At 44.5% G+C, this 21,736-nt stretch overlaps 1 protein-coding gene and 1 pseudogene across 1 annotated transcript; one reads left to right on the plus strand and one right to left on the minus strand.

Moving 5' to 3' along the window:
- LOC137365614 (probable G-protein coupled receptor 139) overlaps window positions 1-6,418 on the minus strand; it is a 58,403-nt pseudogene extending 51,985 nt beyond the window's left edge.
- A 12,148-nt stretch (window positions 6,419-18,566) lies between these two features.
- On the plus strand, window positions 18,567-20,865 carry LOC137365615 (probable G-protein coupled receptor 139). Its single transcript, XM_068027990.1, has 2 exons — window positions 18,567-18,636; window positions 19,964-20,865. Exons 1-2 carry the CDS (start codon window positions 18,567-18,569, stop codon window positions 20,863-20,865), a joined length of 972 nt encoding a protein of 323 aa, XP_067884091.1.
- The last annotated feature ends 871 nt before the right edge of the window (window positions 20,866-21,736 follow it).

The following is a 21,736-nucleotide window of genomic DNA, read 5'->3' on the forward strand; positions in this document are numbered from 1 at the left end:
CCCTGACTGTATCCAACAGCTCTAAGCACAACGTCCATTAAATCATTCACAGAACCTCCACTAATTTTGTGATGACAGACGTTAAAAGCCCCTCACCTGCCAGTTGGATGCTGATTCTTTAAAATAACGCTATGGGGAATTTCTCGCGCTGCTGAATGCATGTTTGGCTGAGAATGACTAACACAGGGGATCAGTGAACATGCACAGACCAAGTTTCAAAGACTTTCATCAAAGCAGCTGGAACGTCTGTTTCATGTCACATCCAGACGTCTCCCCATACTACCAGTGCATGCTGGGCACTCCCAGATTTAGTGCCCTGTCCAGCACCAGTGCCTACTGATCCCAGAATCACGGCAACAGAGAGGTACACATTGAAAGAAATTCCCTTTTAATAGGAATAGGATAAATTATTTAAAAGGACCAAGTGGCAAGAATATGGGAAATGGACAGGGGAATGAGACTAATTTGAGAATTGAGGCCAGGGAGGGATTTTCACACAAGAATGCGTATATTAAAATTGTAGCATTGCTGTGGAGGGAGCCAGTGTAAAATAAAACCAGAAAGCACTGCAAGTATTCAGCAGATCTGGCAGCATCTGTGGAGAAAGAAGCAGAGTTAATGTTTCAGGTCGGTGTCCTTTCATTATGTTCTCATCATGTTAACTCTGTTTCCCTCTCCACAGATGCAGCCAGAACTGCTGAGTTACGTCCAGCACTTTCTGTTTTAATTTCAGATTTCCAGCATCTGCGGTATTTTGCTTTCATTATTAGGAGCCAATGTAGGTCGGTGAGCAAAGGGATGATCTGTGAACTGGACTTGGTGTGTGTTAAGATATGGGCAGCAGAGTTTTGGATGAGTTGAGATTTGAAAAGGTTTGTAACTCTGACGGTGGCCAGTGAAACATTGGGGACGTGGGGTCGAGATTTAACAAGAGCACGAATCAGGGTTTATGCAGCAGTTAGAAACATAGAAAATAGGAGCAGGAGTAGGCCATTCGGCCCTTCTGGTCTGCTTCGCCATTCAAAAAAGATCATGGCTGATCATCTAATTCAGTACCCTGCTCCCGCTTTCTCCCCATATCGCTTGATCTCTTTGATATTAAGAAATATATCTATCTCCAGCTTGAAAATATTTAATGACTTGGCCTCCACTGCCTTCTGCAGTAAAGGTTCACCACCCACAGAGTGAAGACATTTCTCCTCATCTGGGTTCTAAATGGCATACCCCATATCCTGAGACTGTAACCCCTGGTTCTGTACTCCCCAGCCATCAGGAACATCCTGCCTGCATCGAGCCTGTCGAGTCCTGTTAGAATTTTATAGGTTTCTTTGAGGTTCCCTCTCAGTCTTCTAAACTCTAGTGAATATAGGCCTAGTCGACCCAATCCCTCCTCATACGTCAATCCTGCCATCCCAGAAATCAGTCTAGTAAATCTTCTTTGCACCCCCTCCATGGCAAGAACATCGTTCCTCAGATAAGGAGACCAAAGGTGCACACAATACTCCAGCTGTGGTCTCACTAAAGCCCTGTATAACTGCAGTAAGACATCCTTGCTCCTGTACTCAAATTCTCTTGCAATGAAGGCCAACATACCATTTACCTTCCTAACTGCTTGCTGCTTGCTTTCAGCAACTGGTGTACAAGGACACCCAGGACTCGTTGCACCTCCCCCTTTCCCACCTATCACCATTCAGATAATAATCTGCCTTTCTGTTTTACAACCAAAGTGGATAACCTCACATTTATCCACGTTATACTGCATCTGCCATTCATTTGCCCACTCACCCAACTTGTCCAAATCACATTGGAGTCTCTTTGCATCCTCCTCACAGCTCACATTCCCCGCACCCCCCATCCTCCAGTTTTGTGTTGTCTGCAAACCTGGAAATGTTACATTTAGTTCCCTCACCCAAGTCATTAATATATATTGTGAATAGCTGGGACCCAAGCACCGATCACTACGGTACCCCACTAGTCACTGCCTGCCACCCAGAAAGAGACCCGCTTATTCCTATTCTCTCTTTTCTGTCAGTCAACCAATTCTCAATCCATGCCAATATATCACCCCCAATCCCATGTGCTTTAATTTTGCACACTAACCTCTCATGTGGGTCCTTATCAAAAGCGTTCTGAAAATCCAAATACACCACATCCACTGGTTCTCCCTTATCTATTCTACTAGTTACATCCTCAAAAAACTCCAGTAGATTTGATAAGCATGATTTCCCTTTAATAAACCCATGCTGACTTTGTCCAATCACGTTTATGCTTTCTAGGTGTTCTGCTATCACATCCTTTATAATAGACTCGGGCATTTTCCCCACTACTGATCTAAGGCTGTAAGTTCCCTGTTTTTCTCTCCCTCCCTTTTTAAATAGTGGGGTTACATTTGCCACCCTCCGATCTGTAGGAACCTCTCCAGAGTCTGTAGAACTTTGGAAGATGACCACCAATGCATCCACTATTTCCAGGGCCACTTCCTTTAAAATTAGAATTAGAACATTACAGCGCAGTACAGGCCCTTCGGCCCTCGATGTTGCGCCGACCTGTGAAACCATCTGACCTACACTATTCCATTTTCATCCATATGTCTATCCAATGACCACTTAAATTCCCTTAAAGTTGGAGAGTCTACTACTGTTGCAGGCAGGGCGTTCCAAGCCCCTACTACTCTCTGAGTAAAGAAACTACCTCTAACATTTGTCCTATATCTGTCACCCCTCAACTTAAAGCTATGTCCCCTCGTATTTTCCATCACCATCCGAGGAAAAAGACTCTCACTATCCACCCTATCTAACCCTCTGATTATCTTATATGTCTCTATTAAGTCACCTCTCCTCCTCCTTCTCTCCAACGAAAACAACCTCAAGTCCCTCAGCCTTTCCTCGTAAGACCTTCCCTCCATACCAGGCAACATCCTAGTAAATCTCCTCTGCACCCTTTCCAAAGCTTCCACATCCTTCCTATAATGCGGTGACCAGAACTGCACGCAATACTCCAGGTGCGGTCTCACCAGAGTTTTGTACAGCTGCAGCATGACCTCGTGGCTCCGAAACTCGATCCCCCTACTAATAAAAGCTAACACACCATATGCCTTCTTAACAGCCCTATTAACCTGGGTAGCAACTTTCAGGGATTTATGTACCTGGACACCAAGATCTCTCTGTTCATCTACACTACCAAGAATCTTCCCATTAGCCCAGTACTCAGCATTCCTGTTACTCCTTCCAAAGTGAATCACCTCACCCTTTTCCGCATTAAACTCCATTTGCCATCTCTCAGCCCAGCTCTGCAGCCTATCTATGTCCCGCTGTACCCTACAACATCCTTCGGCACTATCCACAACTCCACCGACCTTCGTGTCATCCGCAAATTTACTAACCCACCCTTCTACACCCTCTTCCAGGTCATTTATAAAAATGACAAACAGCAGTGGCCTCAAAACAGATCCTTGCAGTACACCACTAGTAACTAAACTCCAGGATGAACATTTGCCATCGACCACCACCCTCTGTCTTCTTTCAGCTAGCCAATATCTGATCCAAAGCTCTAAATCACCTTCAACCCCATACTTCCGTATTTTCTGCAATAGCCTACCATGGGGAACCTTATCAAACGCCTTACTGAAATCCATATACACAACATCCACTGCTTTACCCTCATCCACCTGTTTGGTCACCTTCTCGAAAAACTCAATAAGGTTTGTGAGGCACGACCTACCCTTCACAAAACCGTGCTGACTATCGCTAATGAACTTGTTCTTTTCAAGATGATTATAAATCCTGTCTCTTATAACCTTTTCCAACATTTTGCCCACAACCGAAGTAAGACTCACAGGTCTATAATTACCAGGGCTGTCTCTCCTCCCCTTCTTGAACAAGGGGATAACATTTGCTATCCTCCAGTCTTCTGGCACTATTCCTGTCGACAATGACGACATAAAGATCAAGGACAAAGGCTCTGCAATCTCCTCCCTGGCTTCCCAGAGAATCCTAGGATAAATCCCATCTGGCCCAGGGGACATATCTATTTTCACACTTTAGTGCTCTGGGATGTCCAATCACGTTTATGCTTTCTCGGTGTTCCTCTATCACATCCTTTATAATAGATTCGGGCATTTTTCCCACTACTGATCTAAGGCTGTAGTTCCCTGTTTTTCTCTCCCTCCCTTTTTAAATAGTGGGGTTACATTTGCCACCCTCCGATTTGTAGGAACTTCTCCAGAGTCTGTAGAACTTTGGAAGATGACCACCAATGCATCCACTATTTCCAGGGTCACTTCCTTTCGTGCTCTGGGATGCAGATTCTCAGGCCCTGGGGATTTTTCAGCCTTTAACCCCATTAATTTCCCCACCAAAAATTTTTTATGAATAAATTATGTCCTTCAAGTCTCCCTCTCATCAGACCCTTGGTTCGCTAACATTTCTGGGAGGTTATTTGTGTCCTCCTTTGTGAAGATAGAACCAAAGTATGTGTTTAATTGTTCTGCCATTTCTTCGTTCCCCATTATAATTTCCCCCGTTTCTGACTGTAAGGGACCTACATTTGGCTTCACTAATCTTTTTCTCTTCACATATTTGTAGAAGCTTTTACAGTCAGTTTTTATGTTCCATGAAAGTTTACTCTCCTACTCTATTTCCCCGCTTAATCAACCTCTTTGTCCTCCTTTGCCGAATTCTAAACTGCTCCCAATCCATAGACTTGCCTCCTCTTCGGATCTAATACGATCCCGAATTTATTTTGTAAGCCACGGTTGAGCCACCTTTCTGGTTTTATTTTTGTACCAGACAGGCATGAATAATTGTTGTAATTCAGGGACACGTTCTTTAAATATTATCCCATTGTCTATCCACCGTCAACCCTTTTAGTAAAGTTCCCCAATCTACCATAGCCAAAGATGAGCTGAGGGAGGGGTGAAGATGGATAATATTATGGAGGTGGTGGGAGACAGGATTGTTGATGGACAGGATATGGAGTCAGAATTTAGGATTAGGGGAATCACCAAGCTTGCAAAGAATCTGTTTCAGTCTCAAATGTTGGCCGGGGAGCAAGATGGAATCAGTGGATAGGGAACAGAATTAGTGATGTAAATCGATGAAAATGGATGCGGTCTTTCCAAAATTTAAATGCAAAGAACAACAATAGAGTGAAACATGATTTGTGGATCTAATAGCTGGATACAGAGACTTACCAGGAACAATAACATCATCAAAGAGGGCAGAGTACATGACAAGAACAGCACTGCAATTAAACATGGTTTCTAGAATTAATAGCTGAATAGAGACTTCCCAGGGACACAAACAATAGCGAGGATGGGATTCTAAACTGTTTGAATCATCAAAAGGTCCACAATTCTAATGGTGCAGATCATAATTTGCAGAAAGATAGTCAAACACCCAGGATTAACTCTTTCCCATTGCTATAAAATTCCAATCTACTGCCCTCACATTCTGACCTATTGTAACATTCCAATCTATTGTTCTCAGAGTCTGATCCACTGTCCGAATATTCCAATTTAGTGTTCTCAGATTCCGATCTATCTTCTCCTTCTCACTAGAGCCACCTTTTGAAAGAGTGCCAACGACGCACGACGCTCTGAGAGAAAAATAATTCTTCTTGTCTCTGTCTTAAATGGGCACCCCCTCATTTTTAAACAGTGACCCTCTCGTTCGAGATTCTTCCACACGAGAAAACATACTTTCCACATTCATCCTGTCAAGACCCCTCAGAATCTTATATGTTTCAATCAAGTCACCGCTTACTCGTTTAAATACCAGCAGATACAAGCCTAGCCTGTCCAACCCGCCCATTACAGGTTCTAGGCTAGTAAACCTTCTCTGAACTGCTTCAAATGCATTTACATCCTTCCATAAATACAGAGACCAATACTGTACATAGTACTTCAGATGTGGTCTCACCAATGCCCTGTATAACTGTAGCATAACCTCCCCACATTTGTATTCTATTCTCCTTGCAATAAATGATAGCATTAACATACAAACATATGAATGAGGAGCAGGAGTCGCACACTCAACACCTCCAGCCTGCTCCACCATTCATTAAGTTCGTGGCTGAACGGATTACCCCACATTTCCACCTACACGTGATAACTTTTAACACCAATCATTCTATTAGTCTTCCTAATTACTTGTTGTACCTCCAAACTAACCTTTTGCGATTCATGCACTCGGATACTCAGAGCCCTCTGCATCTCACAGCTCTGCAATCTCTCACCATTATGCTTTTTTATTCTTCCTGCCAAAAGGGACAGTTGCATATTTTCCAACATTATATTCCATTTGCCAGGTCTTTGCCCACTCATTTAACCTATATATATATCCTGTTGCATCCTCCTTATGTCCTCTTCACAACTTACCTTCCTGCCTATATTTGTGTCTTCAACACATGTCGCAACCATATCTTTGCTCCCTTCATCCAAGTTATTGATATAAATTGTAAAAAGCTATGGCCCAGCACTGATCCCTGTGGCACACCACTTGTTACATCTTGCCAACCAGAAAATTTATGCCTCCTCTCTGTTTCCTGTTCGCTAGCCAATCTTCTATCCATGCCAAAATGCTACTCTCTACAACATGAGCTTATTTATTAATAGAATAGGGAAAACCTCCAGAGACACAATTCGGGTCCATGGAGACAGGCATTAGTTACAGTTATTGAACAAACAGGTTCAGTTAACCACTTTCAATCCGACACTTTTTGTTCCACAATAAAGTAGAGTATTTACCAGGTCGGGATGGGATGTATGAGGGTTGCTGAGGAAAAGAAAGTTGGAAACAGCAGAGGCACTAGCCTGAACTTTCAATCCTCCTTGGATCGGGGAGTGATGCCAGAGGACTGGAGGGTTGTACCTGTTAAACTCTGTTTAAAAACGAGAGGGCTAAACCCTGTAAGGACAGACCTAGCCAGTCTAATGCTGGTGATGGGGAAATTATCGAGGCCATATTCCAGGAGAAATATCGGTTGCTTGGGAAATCATGGATTTATACATGCCTGAGTGATTGATGAGGTAACAGAGGTAGTTGATAAGGTTAATGCTGTTGATGTGGTGTTCATGTCCTTCCAAAAGGCACTTGATAAAATGCCACATAACAAGTATGTCAGCAAAGTTTGAGCCCATTCATAAAAATAACAGTAGCAGCATTGTTACGAAGTTGACTGTGTGACAGGAAACAGAGAGTGGTGGTGAACGGTTGCTTTTCAGGTTGGAGGAAGGTTTACAGTGGGGTTCCCCAGGGGTCCCATGTTAGGAACCTGTCTTCATTGATACATACTAAAGATCTTGACTTGGGGATACAGGGAATAATGTCAAAAATTGCAGGTGACATGAAATTTGGAAGCATTGTGAAATGTGAGGAGAATATTGAGAACATTCACGAGGACACAGATAGGCTGCTGGAATTGGTGAACACATGGCAGATGAATTTAATGCAGAGAAATGTGAAGGGATTCATTTTGGTAGAAAGAATCTTCTTCTACTTTGGCCTCCTCGTCTCCAGAGACAATCGGTTAGCGCCTGGAGGTGGTCAGTGGTTTGTGAAGCAGCGCCTGGAGTGGCTATCAAGGCCAATTCTGGAATAGTACTGAAGACCTGTGCTCCAGAACTTGTAGCTCCAGTACAGCTACAACACTGGCATCTACCCTGCAATGTGGAAATTGCCCAGGTATGTCCTGTACACAAAAAGCAGGACAAATCCAACCCGGCCAACTACCGCCCCATTAGCCTACTCTCAATCATCAGTAAAGTGATGGAAGGTGTCATCAACAGTGCCATCAAGCGGCACTTGCTTAGTGACACTCAGTTTGAGTTCCGCCAGGGCCACTCAGCTCCTGACCTCATTACAGCCTTGGTTCAAACATGGACAAAAGAGCTGAACTCAAGAGGTGTGGTGAGAGTGACTGCCCTTGACATCAAGGCAGCATTTGACCGAGTATGGCGTCAAGGAGCCCTAGCAAAACTGAAGTCAATGGGAATCAGGGGGAAAACCCTCCGCTGGCTGGAGTCATACCCAGCACAAACGAAGATGGCTGTGGTTGTTGGAGGTCAATCATCTGAGCTCCAGGACATCACTGCAGTAGTTCCACAGGGTAGTGTCCTAGGCCCAACCATCTTCAGCTGCTTCATCAATGACCTTCCTTCTGTCATGAGGCAAGGTTAGCCTCAAACCAAAGAAGCTGCATCACTCCAAGCAGAAGGGCCGCCCGCGCATCAACACTAGCAGAATTTCACATCCACAGCTGTTACATAGGTTTCTAAATTCACTTGAAAAAGCCCTTCAAAACACTCCTACAGGGGATGCAGAGACCAAGTAGGCCATACTGGACCTGGTGTTGGGGAATGAGCCCAGCCAGGTGGTTGAAGTTTCAGTAGGGGACTACTTTGGGAATAGTGATCACAATTCCGTAAGTTTTAGAATACTCATGGACAAAGACGAGAGTGGTCCTAAAGGAAAAGTGCTAAATTGGGGGAAGGCCAACTACACCAAAATTCGGCAGAAGCTGGGGAATGTAGATTGGGAGCAGTTGTTTGAAAGGTAAATCCACATTTGATATGTGGGAGGCTTTTAAAGAGAGGTTGATTAGCGTGCAGGAGAGACATGTTCCTGTGAAAATGAGGGATAGAAATGGCAAGATTAGGGAACCATGGATGACAGGTCAAATTGTGAGACTAGCTAAGAGGAAAAAGGAAGCATACATAAGGTCTAGGAGGCTGAAGAAAGACGAAGCTTTGAAAGAATTTCGGGAATGCAGGACCAATCTGAAACGAGGAATTAAGAGGGCTAAAAGGGGTCATGAAATATCTTTAGCAAACAGGGTTAAGGAAAATCCCAAAGCCTTTTATTCATATATAAGGAGCAAGAGGGTAACTAGAGAAAGGATTGGCCCACTCAAGGACAAAGGAGGAAAGTTATGCGTGGAGTCAGAGAAAATGGGTGAGATTCTAAATGAGTACTTTGCATCGGTCTTCACCGAGGAGAGGGACATGACGGATGTTGAGGTTAGGGACAGATGTTTGATTACTCTCGGTCAAGTCGGCATAAGGAGGGAGGAAGCGTTGGGTATTATAAAAGGCATTAAGGTGGACAAGTTCCCAGGTCCGGATGGGATCTATCCCAGGTTACTGAGGGAAGTAAGAGAGGAAATAGCTGGGGCCTTAACAGATATCTTTGCAGCATCCTTAAACACAGGTGAGGTCCCGGAGGACTGGAGAATTGCTAATGTTGTCCCCTTGTTTAAGAAGGGTAGCAGGGATAATCCAGGTAATTATAGACCGGTGAGCCTGACGTCAGTGGTAGGGAAGCTGCTGGAGAAGATACTGAGGGATAGGATCTATTCCCATTTGGAAGAAAATGGGCTTATCAGTGATAGGCAACATGGTTTTGTGCAGGGAAGGTCATGTCTTACCAACTTAATAGAATTCTTTGAGGAAGTGACAAAGTTGATTGATGAGGGAAGGGCTGCAGATGTCATATGCATGGACTTCAGTAAGGCGTTTGATAAGGTTCCCCATGGTAGGCTGATGGAGAAAATGAAGTCGCATGGGGTCCAGGGTGCACTAGCTAGATGGATAAAGAACTGGCTGTGCAACAGGAGACAGAGAGTAGCAGTGGAAGGGTGTTTCTCAAAATGGAGACGTGTGACCAGTGGTGTTCCACAGGGATCCGTGCTGGGACCACAGTTGTTTGTGATATACATAAATGATTTGGAGGAAAGTATAGGTGGTCTGATTAGTAAGTTTGCAGACGACACTAAGATTGGTGGAGTAGCAGATAGTGAAGGGAACTGTCAGAGAATACAGCAGAATATAGATAGATTGGAGAGTCGGGCAGAGAAATGGCAGATGGAGTTCAATCAGGGCAAATGCGAGGTGATGCATTTTGGAAGATCCAATTTAAGAATGAACTATACAGTAAATGGAAAAGTCCTGGGAAAAATTGATGTACAGAGAGATTTGGGTGTTCAGGTCCATTGTTCCCTGAAGGTGGCAACGCAGGTCAATAGAGTGGTCAAGAAGGCATACGGCATGCTTTCCTTCATCGGACGGGGTATTGAGTGCAAGGGTTGGCCGGGCATGTTACAGTTGGTTCGGCCACATTTGGAATACTGCGTGCAGTTCTGGTCGCCACATTACCAAAAGGATGTGGATGCTTTGGAGTGGGTGCAGAGGAGGTTCACCAGGATGTTGCCTGGTATGGAGGGCGCTAGCTATAAAGAGAGGTTGAGTAGATTAGGATTATTTTCATTCAAAAGACGGAGGTTGAGGGGGGACCTGATGGAGGTGTACAAAATCATGAGAGATTTAGACAGGGTGGATAGCAAGAAGCTTTTTCCCAGAGTGGGGGATTCAATTCCGTAATTACTAGGGGTCACGAGTTCAAAGTGAGAGGGGAAAAGTTTAGGTGGGATATGCGTGGAAAGTTCTTTACGCAGAGGGTGGTGGGTGCCTGGAACGGGTTGCCAGTGGAGGTGGTAGACGCGGGCACGATAGCATCTTTTAAGATGTATCTAGACAGATACATGAATGGGCAGGAAGCAAAGAGATACAGACCCTTAGAAAATAGGCGACATGTTTAGACAGAGGCTCTGGATCGGCGCAGGCTTGGAGGGCCGAAGGGCCTGTTCCTGTGCTGTAATTTTCTTTGTTCTTTGTTCTTGTGCAGAAGGGTTCACCTGGACCCAACTGCTCTGAGTAATTGGATGAAAGGAAGGGGGTTGTGTGAGCCTGTCCTAACAGCTGAAAGCTAATACCTGTGGTCATTGCAGCTGGTCTGCTGTATAACAATGGGAATCGTTCACTCTGGAGGTGGATCATCAGATGTGAAGGACGATGCCCCAAGGACGGACAGAAGGATAGATGGGCAGGGAAACATGCAACCAGCTGGCCCAGTGCATCCTCGTAATGTGGGAGGGAGAGCAGGTGGCAGAGTGGGCCGGGTGCGAACACATGTCAGGAGATGTGCCTACCCAGCAGACAGGGCCTACCGCCCGTGTCTGAGCTACCTGCAGCTGTCAGAATGCCAGTGCAGAGGAAGACTGCAGCTGTCATGGGAGATTCATTTTGGTTGTAAGAATGAAGAGAGGCAATGCAAAATAAAGAGTGAAATTCTAAAAGGAGTGCAGGAGCAGAGGGACCTGGTTGTATGTGTGCATAAATCATTGAAGGGAGCAGGGCAGGGTGAGAGAGCAGTTAATAGAACAAACAGCATCCTCGGCTTCATTAATGGGGGATAGAATACAGAAACAAGAAAGTGATTTTAAATTTATATAGAATAATGCTTCGGCATCTTCCAGAGTAACGTCTCCAGTTCTTTTAGATTAGATTAGAGATTCAGCACTGAAACAGGCCCTTCGGCCCACCGCGTCTGTGCCGACAATCAACCACCCATTTATACTAATCCTACACTAATCCCTTATTCCTACCAAACATCCCCACCTGTCTCTATATTTCCCGACCACCTACCTATACTAGTGACAATTTATAATGGCCAATTTACCGATCAACCTGCAAGTCTTTTGGCTTTTGGGAGGAAACCAGAGCACCCAGAGAAAACCCACGCAGACACAGGGAGAACTTGCAAACTCCACACAGGCAGTACCCAGAATCGAACCCGGGTCCCTGGAGCTGTGAGGCTGCAGTGCTAACCACTGCGCCACTGTGCCGCCTATTCTGGGCACTATTCTTTAGGAAAGAGGTGAAGGCATTGGAGAAAGTGTAGAAAGGTTCCATGAGAATGTTTTCAGGGATGAGGAACTTCAGTTACGTGGATCGATGGGAGAAGTTGGGACTGATTTCTTTGGAGAAGTGAAGTTTGTGAGGAGATTTGATAGAAGATTCAAAGTCCTGAGTGGTCTGGAAATTGTAGATGTGGACACACTGTTCCCATTGGTGGATAGATCTGGAACTAAAGGGCACAGATTTCAGCTAATGAGGAAAAGAAGCAGTAGTGACAGGAGGAAAAATGTCTTCACGCAGAGAGTGGTGGGATCTGGAATGTGCTGCCTGATAGTGTATGGCGCTGGCAGGTTCAATTGAGGCATTCAAGAGGGAATTTATTTGCTGTCTGAAAAAGGAGAAGGCCGGGTAATGGTATTTGGTTATTAGCACCTTCATAAGTAGGTAGGTACTCTCAATCATCAGTAAAGTGATGGAAGGTGTCATCAACAGTGCCATCAAACAGCACTTGCTTAGCAATAACCTTCTCAGTGACGCTCAGTTTGGGTTCCGCCAGGGCCACTCAGCTCCTGAGGTCATGACAGCCTTGGTTCAAACGCGGACAAAAGAGCTGAACTCAAGAGGTGAAGTGAGAATGACTGCCCTTGACATCAAGGCAGCATTTGACCGAGTATGGCATCAAGGAGCCCTGGCAAAACTGAGATCAATGGGAATCAGGGGGGAAACCCTCCGCTGGTTGGAGTCATACCTAGCGCAAAGGAAGATGGTTGTGGTTGTTGGAGGTCAATCATCTGAGCTCCAGGAGATTACTGCAGGAGTTCCTCAGGGAAGTGTCCTAGTCCCAACCATCTTCAGCTGCTTCATCAATGACCTTCCTTCAATCATAAGGTGAGAAATGGGGATGTTCGCTGATGTTTGCATAATGTTCAGTACCATTCACAACTCCTCAGATACTGAAGCAGTCCGTGTTGAAGTGCAGCAAGACCTGGTCAATATCCAGGCTTGGGCTGATAAGTGGCAAGTAACATGCTCGCCACACAAGTACCAGGCAATGACCATCTAGAACAAGAGAGAATCTAACCATCTCCCCTTGACATTCAACGGCATTCCCATTGCTGAATCCCCCACTATCAACATCCCAGGGGCTACCATTGACGAGAAAGTGAACTGGAGTAGCCATATAAATACCATATAAATATAAGAGCAGGTCAGAGGCTAGGAATCCTGAGGCGAGTAACTCACCTCCTGACTCCCCAAAGCCTGTCCACAATCTACAAGACAGAAGTGAGGAGTATGATGGAATACGAGGACATTTATTTTTTATTTTGGTCACCATATCTATAATCTGTTACGTAAAGTGAAAATGGTTTGTGCATTGCATACTTGCCTGGATGGGTGCAGCTCCAACAACACTCAAGAAGCTCAACACCATTCAGGACAAAGCAGCCTGCTTCTTTGGCACCCCATCTACAAACATTCACTCCCTTCACCACCGACGCACAGTGGCAGCAGTGTGTACTATCTACAAGATGCACTGCAGCAATGCACCAATGCTCCTTGGACAGCACCTTCCAAACCCACGACCTTTACCAACTAGAAGGGCAAGGGCAACAAATACATGGGAACATTACCACATGCAAGTTCCCCTCCAAGTCACACACCATCCTGACTTGGAACTATATCACCGTTCCTTCACTGTCGTTGGTCAAAGTCCTGGAACTCCCTTCCTAACAGCACTGTGGGTGTACCTACTCCAAATGGACTGCAGCGGTTCAAGAAGGCAGCTCACCACCACCTTCTCAAGGGCAATTAGAGATGGGCAATAAATGTTGGCCTGGCCAGTGATGCCCACATCCCATGAATGAATAATAAAAAGTGACTGCAGTGTGCAAAGAGAGAAAAAAAGAAAAAATGCATTAAAGTTAGAAATAGAGGCAGACAGACAGGGAAGGACAATCTTGTGGGCTGAATCGTATATGAACAAGTGCATATTTATTTATTTTTATTGAGAGATACAGCATTGAAACAGGCCCTTCGGTCCACCGAGTCTGTGCCAACCAACAACCACCCATTAATACTAACCCTACATTAATCCCATATTCTCTACCACATCCCCACCATTCTCCTACCACTTACCTACACAAGGGGCGATTTACAATGGCCAATTTACCTATCAACCTGCAAGTCTTTTGGAGGTGGGAGGAAACCAGACCACCCAGTGGAAACCCACGCAGACATAGGGAGAACTTGCAAACTCCACACAGGTAGTGCCCAGAATTGAACCCGGGTTGCTGGAACTGTGAGGCTGCGGTGTTAACCACTGTGCCACTACGCCTCTGTGCCGCCCATATAGAGAAAGAAAAACCGAAAAATGAATACCACAGATTAAGAAAAAGAGAGGGAGCTTGTGTGTGAGCAAAAAACATTGAAAAAGGTACAGAAACGAATATAGAAACTGAGAGAGGCAGAAGAGAATATACCATGAAGTGAGAGATCCACACAGAACATTACAAAGACACATATCAACAGAAAGTTGTAGAAATAAGTAGTCAATCACAGAGAGATAAAGACAAAGAAATAACCTGTTCAAGAGAGCATCAGGCTGAGAAAAGAGACAACTTGACAAAAAAAGGTTATGGATATTTTCCAGTCTACTAATGTACAAAGCAATTCATTAAAAAAGAGATTGTGTAGTGCCTTATATATTAACATATCTCACACAATTTACTCAATGAATTTCTTCTGAAGCCTTACGTAGACAAATGCGTTATAGAAAAGATTCACAACAATGTTTCCAGGGAAGAGGATCTTCAGTTATGAAGATAGTTGGAGAAGTTGGGACTGTTTTTCTTGTCGAAGAGAAGGTGAGAGTTGATTTGATAGAGGTTTTTAAAATCACGAGGGGTCTGGACAGAGTAGATAGGGATCAAGTGCTTCCACTCGTGGAAGCATCGAGAATGAGAGGGCACAGATTTAAAGTACAGGTAAGAGAAGCAAAAGAAAAAACATTTTCACCCAGTGAGTGGTTAAGGTCTGGAATGCACTGCCTGAGAGTGTGGTGGAGGCAAGTTCAATTCAAGCATTGAAAAGGGAATTGGACTGTTACATGGAAAGGAAGAATGTGCAGGGTTATGGGGGGAAAGCGGTGGAATAGCACCAGGTGAGCTGCTCTTTCGGAGAGCTGGTGCAGACAGGATGGACCGAATGGCCTCCTTAAGCACTGTATCAATTCTGTGGTTCTATAGTTGTTGCACATCTCTGTGATTTCTCTGCAGATTTGTTCCTCTACCTCTCTCTCACGATTTGGAGTCTACAGAATACCACCATTAGTGTGTTCATCCCCGTTTCACTTTTCATCTATAAGCAAATGGATTCTTTCTTTGCTGCTGAAAGACATCCTCTCTTTCTGTCACCACACTGAGTTCCCCAATCAGTAGTTCCACTCCAACTCCCCTTTCTCTTTCCCTATCTTCTCTGAAAACTTATTTGCTTGAACATTAAGCGTTCAGTCCTCACCATATTTTTTATTTTATTTTTATTTTATTTTAGAGATACAGCAATGAAACAGGCCCTTCGGCCCACCGAGTCTGTGCCGACCAACAACCACCCATTTATACTAATCCTACATTAATCTCATATTCCCAACCACATATTTAAGCCACGTTCCCATTCTTGCCACTAAATCATATTCCCACACGGCTATTTTTCATTGTAGGAACATTCGTGCCACACAAGTGTCAGGATATGATGACCCCCAATCAGGGAGAATTTAACAGTCTTGCCTGGACATTGAATAGCATTAGCATCGCTGATTCCAGCAACATCTTGGGGGGGGTTACCACTGAGGAGAAACTGAACAGGAGCAGCCACATAAATACTGTGGCTACAAGAGCTGGACAAAGGCTGGAAATTCTGTGGCGAGTTTCCTGACTCCCCAAAGCCTGTCCACCAACTAGAAGGCACAGGTCAGGAGTGTCATGGAATATTCTCCACTTGCCTGAATGTGTGCAGTTTCAACAGCACTTAGGAAGTTCGATATCATCCAGGACAAAGCAACCCATTTGATCTGCACCCATCTACCATGTTAAACATTCACTCCCTCTAATAACGACTCACAGTGGCATTAGTGTGTACCATTGTGTAAGATGTACTGCAGCAACACACCATGCCTCCTTCAACAGCACCACATAGAGGGACACGGGCAGTAGACCCGTAGCAACAGCACCATCTGCAAGTCCACCCCTCCCTCCCCCACAAGCACACACCCTCCTGCACTGGAAATATATCTTTGTTCCTTCTCTGTCGCTGGATCAAATTTCTAGGACTCTGTCCCACACTGTGAGTACAGTCATCAGACGGACTGCAGCAGTCCAAGAAGGCAACTCATCGCCACCTTCTCATGGCAATTACAGACTGATAGCAAATGCTAACCTTGCCAGTGACTTCCACAACCTGTGAAAAAATATTACACAGCTCACTAACCTCACTTACCACAACCTGTGCGTTTACATACATACATTTAAAAATGGAATAGTGTAGGTCAGATGGTTTCACAGGTCGGCGCAACATCGAGGGCCGAAGGGCCTGTACTGTGCTGTACTGTTCTAAAAAAAAAAAATTAAACATATATTTGTACTCCTCATATCCCGGCTTAGTCTGTTCCTATCTAATATGGGATCGACTCCTTTTCTAGTACTAGCCAGCTCTCTCACTCCTTTATGATCAGCGATTCTATGACCAATGGATCAGATCTAAGCTCTTCAGTCCTGCCACATCCCATCATGAATGGTGGTGGATGATGAAACAACTAACTGGAGGAGGTGGCTCCACGAACATCCCAATCCTCAATGATGGGGGACCCCAGCACATCAGTGCAAAAGACAATGTTGAATCATTTGCATCAATCTTCAGCCAGAAGTGCCAAGTGGATGATCCATCTCAGCCTCCTCCTGAGGTCCCCAGCACCACAGTCTTCAGCCAATCCGATTCACTCCACGTGATATCAAGAAACGGATGAGGGCCTGGTTACTGCAAAGGCTATGGACCCTGATAACATTACGGCAATGGTACTGAAGAGTTATGCTCCAGAACTAGCTGCACCCCTGGCCAAGCTGTTCCAGTGCAGTTACAACACTGGTATCTGTCTGGGAATGCGGAATGCTGCCAAAGTATGTCATGTACACGAAAATATGGACATATCCAACCCAGCCAATTACCACCCTAACAGTCTGCTCTCGGTCATCAGCAAAGTGATGGAAGGTGTCACCAACAGAGCTATCCAGTGGCAATTTCATAGGCATAACCTGCTCACTGACGCTCAGTTCGGGTTCGGCAAGGGTCACTCAGCTCCTGACCTTATTACAGCATTTGTCCAAACAAGGACAAAAGAGCTGAACTCCAAAGATGAGGTGAGAGTGACTGCCTTTGCTATCAAGGCAGCTTTCGACTGAGTATGGCATCAAGGAACCCTCGCAAAATTTGAGTCAATGGGAATCAATGGGAAAAGTCTCTGCTGGTTGGACAAAGGAAGATGGTTGTGGTTGTTGGAGGTCAATCATCTCTGTCCCAGTACATCACTGCAGGAGTACCTCTGGGTAGTATCCTTGACCGAATAATCTTCCGCTCCTTCTTTGATGACCTTCCATGCATCATAAGGTCAGAAGTGGGGATGTTCACTAATGATTGCACAATGTTCATTTGCAACTCCTCAATTTCTGAAGCAGCGCATGTCCAAGTGCAGCAAACCTGGAAAATATCCAGCCCTGGGCTGATGAGTGGCAATTATCATTCGCATCACATTAGTGCCAGACAATGACCATCCCAAACAAGAGAAAATCTAATGTTCAGTGGCATTACCATCGCTGAATGCCCCATCATCCTGTGGATTGCCATTGGCCAGAAACTGAACGGAACCTGACACATATATACTGTGGGTGCAAGGGCAAGTCAGAGATTGGGAATTCTGCTGTGAGTAACTCACCTCCTGACTCCGCAAAACCTGTCCATCATCTACAAGGCACAAGTTAGGAGTTTGATGGAACACTCTCCACTTGCCTGGATGGGTGCAGCTCCAACAACACTCAAGAAGCTCGACCATCCAGGATAAAGCAGCACGCTTGATTGCCGCCCATCCACCACCTTTAACATTCACTCCTTTCACCATCAATGCACAGTGGCAGGATTGTGTACCACTACACGATACACTGCAGCAACTCACCAAGGCTCCTTAGACAGCACCTTCCAAACCCGCGACCTCTACCAACCAGAAGGACAAAGGCAGCAGGTGCATGGGGACACTATCACCTGCAAGTTCCCCTCCATCCTGACTGTTAACTATATCGCCGTTCCTTCACTGTCACTGAGTCAAAATCCTGGAACTCCCTTCCTAACAGCACTGTGCCTGCAGCAGTTCAAGAAAGCAGTTCACCTCCACCTTCTTAAGGGTAATTAGGGATGAGCAATAATTGCTGGACTTGTGAGCAATGGTCAGATCCCATGAACGAAAGAAATATGTTCTTGATATGAATACTAGATGATAATATAACAACTGTAAATAAAGTCATTCATTATTGTTGGACCAGTCCTGCCTGATTCTAACTTTTCACCTTATTCTCCAGAGAGGTCTGATTAAGATAAGGTCTTAAGATAAGGTCCTGGGCATTGAGATGTTCCTGTTATCCAGGAAAACATTTACATCGGAGTCAAAGCTGCTGATGTAAAGTGTTTGTTCAAGTGACTGTAACTAATGATCATAGGGAATACTGTGTCATTGGAGTTTTCCCCAGTATAAATCTGAGCGCATTGGCACATATCAGTTCACAGTGGCTACGGGAGCTGTGTTTTGCAAATATAGAAAAATCACTTTCGTACAAAAATGGAATATCCAGTAATGCTACAGATAGAACACATTTTCTATCCTGCTCTTGCTGTCTTTGGAGTTCCCGGTGAGCCGTTAACTCAGCGGTTCATAGTGTAAATTGTTGTTAACTGTACTGGTGAACCTGCCATGTTTTAATCGCCGATTTTTTTGGACAGCTGCCTGCTCTGTTCCATCCTGTTGAAAGGTGGAATGTTTGAAGACTCTGCAGTTTCAATCTTGTAGGAATTCAATTATATCTCATATGATCGTTTTGCATCCAACTCTGATAATCTTACTGGATTATTCCCTGCACTGCATGTACTGTGATCAAGAGTCGGGCTGAGAGCATGAATCATACCATCAGAAGTTGTTAACAGTTTTTCCACAGTGGAAATTAGCTGTTCTGAATTGCTTGTTAAAGAATGTGTTTTCAGTAATTGATACTGAGCTTGCACACAGTCTCTGCTTTACAAGAAGATAGAGAATAGGATAATTGAATACTGAGTGCTGGTGTACTTTCAATGTCTCTAGACTAGTAATCCAGAGCCCAGGCTAATGCTCGGAGGGCAGAGGTTCGAATATCACCACAACAGATGGAGAAATTTGAGTTCAGTTATAAATCTAGAAATAAAAAGCTAATCTAATGGTGACCATGAAACCATTGTCGATTTGTTTTAAAAACCCATCTGGTTCATTAATGTCCTTCACAGAAGGAAATCTGCCGTCTTTACCTGGTGTGGCCTCGCTGTGACTCCAGACCCACAGCAATGTGGCTTACTCTTAATTGCCCTCTGAAAAGGCCGAGGAAGCCACTCAGTTCAAGGGCAAATCGGGATGGGCAATAAATGCTGGCCTTGTCAGTGACGCCCACATCCCACAAAAACGAGTAAAAAAACAGAGTGCAGGTGAGTGACTTTAGGATTGATCTGGAACGGAAAAGGGACTCTTGCAACCCAATCTGTAAGCCTCAAAGTCTTCACCCAAGGAATCCACATTGATGTTTTGTCCCAGCTCCTGTTGGCTTTCTTAACGCAGATTAACGAACCATATGAACCTCCCCCCTGCCCCTTCACCTTTTTGGACAATACCCAGGAGTCAAGCTTCAGATTGGACCCAGTCAGTTCCCCCTGTATTAAACCCCTTTCCCTTTCCCGATTGCACCTTCACTCAGCCCTTACAGTGGATCCTGTGATCATTTATTCACTTTCTATATCGATTTCTCAATCCATTATTAATAGTTGTGTTTCTAACATTTCTCTGTGATCAGCGCTGCCCAGGTAAATCACTCAGTTTGTAACAATCAATGCAATGAACAAACGTAGAAATCTCACCTCAGGTCCTGTCAAACTGGTGTTTTGACTCCAGATCTGATCAGTAATTTCTCTGCTTCCTATTCTCTCTCTCTCTTCCAGTTAACTTGATGGCGATTGTGATCCTGTCCCGAGGGAAGTGCGGTCTCTCCAAATGTATCACTTGCTACATGGTTGGAATGGCAGCGGCTGATCTCCTGGTTGTTATCTCTGAACCGATATTTTACAGGATTGGACAGATATATTTCCCAGATTCATTCCTGTTCATTACTCCCGTGTGCAGTTTTATTTACTTGCTGATTATTACAGTCACAATGATTTCTGTCTGGCTCACAGTCGCTTTCACCTTTGATCGATTTATGGCCATTTGTTGTGAGAACCTGAGAGCAAAGTATTGCACTGAGAAAACAGCTGCCATGGTTATAGGAACTGTAAGTGTGCTGGGCTGTTTAGTATCTGTTCCCTGGTACTTCAGATTTGAACCTGAATATATAATTGATAATGTCCCCTGGTATTGCATCACTAAACCAGTCTTCTTTACTTCCACTGCATTCGATGGATATGTTATCTTTTGCTTCACTTTAGGCACTTGTGTGCCAATTTGTGTGATTTTGTTGCTCAATTTTCTGATCACCAGGCGTATTTTAGCGGCCAGCAGAGGTCGCAGGGGACTCCGGGGCTGCAGCAATGGAGAGAAGCAGAAGGACCCAGAGATGGAGAATCGAAGGAAATCCATCATCTTGCTTTTCAGCATATCTGGCAGTTTTATATTGTTATGGGTGACGCAGGTTGTATTTTACATTTACCAGCGAATTACAAAGATTTATTCTTACCCTGTCACAGACCCTGTTTATGTCACTGAAGTGACAGCCAATATGCTTCAGCTTCTCAGTACCTGCACAAATACCTGTATTTACGTCTTGACCCAGAAAAAGTTCAGAGAAGAACTGAAGAATGCAGTGAGCTATCCACTCAAACTAATTGTTAAAATAGAAAGGTCATAGAAAGAGCTGAAGGGTTTCACGCAATAGAACTAAATTCTATCTCATACTCCATCTTATCCCCTTCCCCACTCCCACACTGGATTGGAAGTACATGTTATATTAGTGCCACAGAGTCCTGAAATAATCTTCCATCTGATTCTGATATTGTATGTATAAATTATACATGCTTATCTCGGTATATTTTATTGAAAATCTGACCTATTGAAGCTTGACTTGCTCTGCAGACGCTGCCTGAAATGTTTCTCTATAATGCTGGGCAAATGAACTCACCTGGTCCTTCAACTCAATGGCCTCCCTGTACTGACAGCAAAACAAATCTAAACCTGATTAGAAAGAGTACACACTAAATAAACAAATGGGAGAGGGAGATCGATAAATAATGGAGAAATGACAGACAACCTGACAAATGAATGGCTTGCTAGGCTATTTTGAAGGGCAATTGTGACTCAACAACATTTCTGGGGACTGAAATCACTTGTGGGCCAGTCCAGGTAAGGAAAACACATTTCCTTCCCCAAACCATTGAGGAAAGTTAGATAGATAGAGATATAATAAAAAGATAAGAACAGGAGAAATATGAGCAGGAGTAGACCGTATGGCCCATCGAGCCTGCTCTGCTATTTAATACATTATTTGCTGATCTTAGACTTCAACTCCATTTTCCCTCCTCCTTCCAACTCTCTTTTGATTCCCTGAGAGACCAGAAATCTGTGTATCTCAGACTTACTATACACCAAACGACAGGAATGATCTGAGGTTCTGATCACCAGAGGAAGTGTCATGGCCAGTTGAGGAGAGGGTCTCATGCTCCCCTCACATCCTTCCTCTTGTTTGACCCAAACAGGGTATATTTCTTTTTGAAAACAGTGGA

This window comes from Heterodontus francisci, unplaced genomic scaffold (genome assembly GCF_036365525.1).
Source record: "Heterodontus francisci isolate sHetFra1 unplaced genomic scaffold, sHetFra1.hap1 HAP1_SCAFFOLD_96_1, whole genome shotgun sequence".
Classification (NCBI taxonomy): Eukaryota; Metazoa; Chordata; class Chondrichthyes; order Heterodontiformes; family Heterodontidae; genus Heterodontus; species Heterodontus francisci.

Coding starts and splice junctions, on each gene's coding strand:
- LOC137365615 (XM_068027990.1), top strand. CDS start 18,567: ATGGAATATCCAGTAATGCTACAGATAGAACACATTTTCTATCCTGCT. Junction 18,637..19,963: donor TGCTGTCTTTGGAGTTCCCG/GTGAGCCGTTAA, acceptor TCTCTCTTCCAG/TTAACTTGATGGCGATTGTG.